Raw genomic sequence first — 4901 nt, forward strand, 5'->3', positions numbered from 1 at the left:
ACGGCATGCGCCATGTGACGGCATGCGCCACGCAACGGCATGCGCCATGCGACTGCATGCGCCATGCGACGGCGTATGACGACATGCGCCATGCGACGCCATGCGACGACATGCGACACGCAACGGCATGCGCCATGCGACGACATGCGCCATGCGACGACATGCGCCATGCGACGACATGCGCCATGCGACGACATGCGCCATGCGACGGCGTACGACGACATGCGCCATGCGGCGCCATGCGACGACATGCGCATACATACATACAGACATACAGTACATACATACAGACATACAGTACATATAACATACATTACATACTCACCATCACTTGTCACTTTGATCCCCGAAGCCAGTGTCATAAAAAATATTAAAATAATAAACAACCAATATACTCCCTGATCCGCAGAAATCCAATTAAAACGAGTGTCCCACGACGATCTCCCGTGGAGAACAGGAGCATCTGCTGATGCAACCACTCTCCAGGGGCACCAGGAAGACAATGAGGGGAGGAAGGTATCCTTCCACAATGTATTCCCCACAATGTATTCCTACGCCCCTGTGAGAAAATAGTCCCTAGTTTCACTTTATGGCATGCTGTATGAGAAAGTTCCCACGCAGCTTTTTGCCATAAAGTGAGACCAGTGAACTATAGTAACCTCAGTGATGCACTGCAGGAGCCATTGTCCTTAAATACGTGGCACGTGGCACTTATATACGTGGCACGTGGCACTTACATACGTGGCACTTACATACGTGGCACTTACATACGTGGCACGTGGCACTTACATACGTGGCACTTATATACGTGGCACGTGGCACTTACATACGTGGCACTTACATACGTGGCACGTGTCACTTACATACGTGGCACTTACATACGTGGCACTTACATACGTGGCACTTACATACGTGGCACGTGGCACTTACATACGTGGCACTTACATACGTGGCACTTACATACGTGGCACGTGGCACTTAAATACGTGGCACGTGGCACTTAAATACGTGGCACGTGGCACTTACATACGTGGCACGTGGCACTTAAATACGTAAAATATATTAAAATAATTTTATAAAATTATATATAATACCCCATCCTGCATGGAAACCCCCGTTCTTTAAAAAAAAAAAAAAAAATTCAGTGAATTGTGAAAGAAGGGAATCCACCTCCTGCATGGATACCCCCTTTTCTGAATATTTTTTTTTTTCGTATTCATTACACAGTGAAAGCGGGGAATCCGCAGTCTTGCAGGGAAGGCCCATTTGTTTGTTTTTTGGGGGTGTTTTTTTTTGTAATAAAAAGGCGTAAGCGTAGAATCCCTATTTATTTCCAATTTAGTTTTTAAACCTAGCAAAATATTTATAAAAAAAACGCTCTTCACTGGATTTTCTGTCCCCTGTGCGTGTGTGTCCCCTGTGCGTGTGTGTCCCGTATGCGTGTGAAGGTAATAACAAGCAGTTGGGGTTGTCATTCCTCAGCAGCCTGTGTTACTTTTTCTGCCTCTATCAAGTTTGTCAAATTTTGTGTGTATAACTAATAGTAGTTAATGTTTTACCTTTTTTAGGTTCAAAACTTCCCATGTCTTTGGGATAAGGGGTGCCGGGAGTTTTCCAACAAATATACAAAAACTGCTTCCTGGCACAAGGTCTGTGTCACCCTCTATCCCCTGTACGAGTCATACACAAAGGAGCGGCAAAAAGAAATTGGTAAATATTTTCCATTTTGGAGGAGTATTTTTGAATTTCTTGTCTGTATGTAGTTGAATAGTATATTAATAGGTTCAATTTTTCACTTTTTAGTTTCAGCCTTGAAAACCCGCTGGAGGTCGGTGAGGGACAGATTTACACGGTCACGGTCAGAAGCACCAAGTGGCTCTGCGGCACCTGCTTCTCAAGGGCGTTTTGAACAGGAACTCCAATTTTTAAACGGCAGTCTACATTACCGACCGTAAGTATCAGTAACGTCTTTAATTTTGAATAGAAAATAAAATGTATTAAAACTATTGTTTTGATGTTTCTCTTTACAGAACCATAGGCAATGTCCAGCCGATGACCGAAATCCCGGCCACAGCAACAACTCCAGTGTATGAACATGCTTCACAGCCTGCTACCAGCTCTCTTCCAAATGAGCCAAGGCCTGACCCTTCTACCCAAAATGATGATCTGCCCCTCTCCGAGACTAGTTCATTGGCATCGCCACCACCGCCACCAACACCACCTCCACCTCCAGCCTCAACACAGAGGAAGAGGAAAAGAGGCTCTTCAAAGGAGGATGAGGAGACGGCTGCCTTGGCAAGGGCAATTTCTCTAATTGATCGCCAACCTGAAGAGGATCAATTCTCAGCATATGGAACCACTCTAGCTTCCAGAATGCGTACTATGTCCCCCGAGGTCCAGGACTCCTGCATGACGTATCTTTCAATGGCGGTGACATGTTTTAAGAAGTATCCGCATATAAATCCAACCTTTGAAGAAATGGTTTGTTCACTAAACCACATCTGGCATCCACCGACGCCGACTCCTCTTGCACCTGCAGCAGCATTCAATAAACCTCTGCCATCTGCTCCAAGTGCTGCTGCAGGTGCACCAACATCCAGAGTAGTAGCCCAGTCTGAAGAACACCATCCAGACTGGAGCTACTACTCATATTCACAAAGCCTATATGAGGACCAGTAGGCATAATGTTGCTTTTCATGTTTAAAACGCCATGATGTCCAAGTCCACTCCTCAGTTTCCGCCAAGAGGGCATGTTTCCAGCTCTGATTAGTGTTGCGCAAGTGCCGAATGACTCACCGTCAGTGGTGACGAGGAAAGGGCCTTGCGCAATACTAATGAAAGCTGGAAGCATGCCCTCCTGGCGGCAATTAATGAGTGGACTTGGACATCCACAGGTTTATAATCCCATTTTGGGGATGTTATCCAGACTGGAGCTACTACTCATATTCACAAAGCCTATATGAGGACCAGTAGGCATAATGTTGCTTTTCATGTTTAAAACGCCATGATGTCCAAGTCCACTCCTCAGTTTCCGCCAAGAGGGCATGTTTCCAGCTCTGATTAGTGTTGCGCAAGTGCCGAATGACTCACCGTCAGTGGTGACGAGGAAAGGGCCTTGCGCAATACTAATGAAAGCTGGAAGCATGCCCTCCTGGCGGCAATTAATGAGTGGACTTAGACATCAACATGTTAGTTACATTTTTTTTAATAAAAAGTTTGTGATGTTTAGAGGCTTTTCATTTTGAGAACGCCATGATGTCCAAGTCCACTCCTCAGTTTCCGCCAAGAGGGCATGTTTCCAGCTCTGATTAGTGTTGCGCAAGTGCCGAATGACTCACCGTCAGTGGTGACGAGGAAAGGGCCTTGCGCAATACTAATGAAAGCTGGAAGCATGCCCTCCTGGCGGCAATTAATGAGTGGACTTGGACATCCACAGGTTTATAATCCCATTTTGGGGATGTTTACAGTGTTTCCGTGTGGAATTTTGTTAATAACAAAAAAAAAAACAACAAATCATTCTATTCTAAATTTTATTAGAAAAGTTTTTCAATTTTGACAGTTACTACAAATAAATATTTGAACTTTTAACTATGATGTAGTCTGCTTCTTTGATTTGTCGACCATGGCAAAAAATGGCGCCAACATGTTCATCGCTGCTGGGACTTGAATTCCTATGAAGTTGGTGTGGGACTTTCTCCTTGGGCTCTCTGCGGGTCCAGCTGCTCAACACCAACACAGAAGTATTGCCAGGGCACGGCACCTTCGGGACTCTGAAAATAGTTAGCGAAGGTTTCCCTCACACTAACACCTGAGTTGCATGGACGACCAGCTGACATGTAGAAGAAAGGAGTAAGGTCTGCCTGCTGTGTTTCATCTACAGGTTCGGATGCATGTTCTCTCATAAAGTTGTGAAGAACACAGCAGGCTCTAATTACACTGCCAACTGTTTCCTCCTCCAACTGGATAGTTGTGTGTAACACCCTCCACTGACTACTCAGGATTCCGAAGGCGCACTCCACATATCTACGTGCCCGGCTCAGCCGATAGTTAAATATGCTCTGCTGGGTATTCAGTCCCCTCCGTGGGTATGGGCGCAGCAGGTTTGGCTTCAGAGGAAAAGCCTCATCCGATACCAACACGAAGGGTACTGGATCTGTGGAACCCGGCAGAGGTTGTGGGGCTGGGAGCGTTCCGTGATTTTGAAAAATTTGCTGACCAAGCTCTGATCTTCCAAATACCCCCGAATCCCCACAACTGCCTGGTGCACCAACATCAATGGAGACAAACTTGTAATGTGCATCAGCCACTGCCATGAGGACCACGGAACAGTACTTTTTATAATTGAAGTACACTGATCCAGATCCTGGTGGCTTCTGCACCCTTACATGTTTGCCATCCAGTGCTCCCACACAGTTTGGGAAATTGGCTACAGCTTGAAAGCCTGCTGCAACCTGTAGCCAAGTCTCCTCGGTTGGGGAAGGCATCACGATGGGCTGCAATTTTTTCCAAAGCACGTCACATGTGCTCCTCACAATTCCGGAGATGGTGGATATACCAACCCGGAATTGAAAGTGCAGTGATGTGTAGCTCTCTCCTGTGGCCAGAAATCTAAAAAAGAAAAAGGACACTATATAGTAAACAAATTTCTAAACACAATTTAGAATCTGAAACCCAAAAGTCATACAAAAAATACCAACACATCCTGTAATTTAAAAAAAAAAAAAAAAAAAAGGGCTACCTTTCTAATTGAAGCTACCTACATCTTCCTTTCTATCTAAAACATGACACTGCTGACCAGCTACACACAACAGTTTTAAAAAAATAAACCTATGTCACTGCCATCATGTGCTTCAAGCCTGGTTTTATAAAAAGTGATCTAATATGGCAGTTGTAGGAACATG

At 45.3% G+C, this 4901-nt stretch overlaps 1 protein-coding gene across 1 annotated transcript; it reads left to right on the top strand.

The window, feature by feature from the left end:
• The first annotated feature begins 1572 nt into the window (after positions 1-1572).
• On the top strand, positions 1573-4622 carry LOC143807607 (uncharacterized). Its single transcript, XM_077289334.1, has 3 exons — positions 1573-1710; positions 1804-1951; positions 2031-4622. The coding sequence occupies exon 3, from the start codon at positions 2053-2055 to the stop codon at positions 2677-2679; it is 627 nt and encodes a 208-aa protein (XP_077145449.1). The 5' UTR covers positions 1573-1710; positions 1804-1951; positions 2031-2052; the 3' UTR covers positions 2680-4622.
• The last annotated feature ends 279 nt before the right edge of the window (positions 4623-4901 follow it).

The sequence above is a fragment of the Ranitomeya variabilis genome, chromosome 2 (assembly GCF_051348905.1).
Source record: "Ranitomeya variabilis isolate aRanVar5 chromosome 2, aRanVar5.hap1, whole genome shotgun sequence".
Taxonomy (NCBI): domain Eukaryota; kingdom Metazoa; phylum Chordata; class Amphibia; order Anura; family Dendrobatidae; genus Ranitomeya; species Ranitomeya variabilis.

What these genes read in the sequence shown, in the direction of transcription:
- LOC143807607 (XM_077289334.1), top strand. Translation starts at nt 2,053, where the DNA reads ATGACCGAAATCCCGGCCACAGCAACAACTCCAGTGTATGAACATGCT.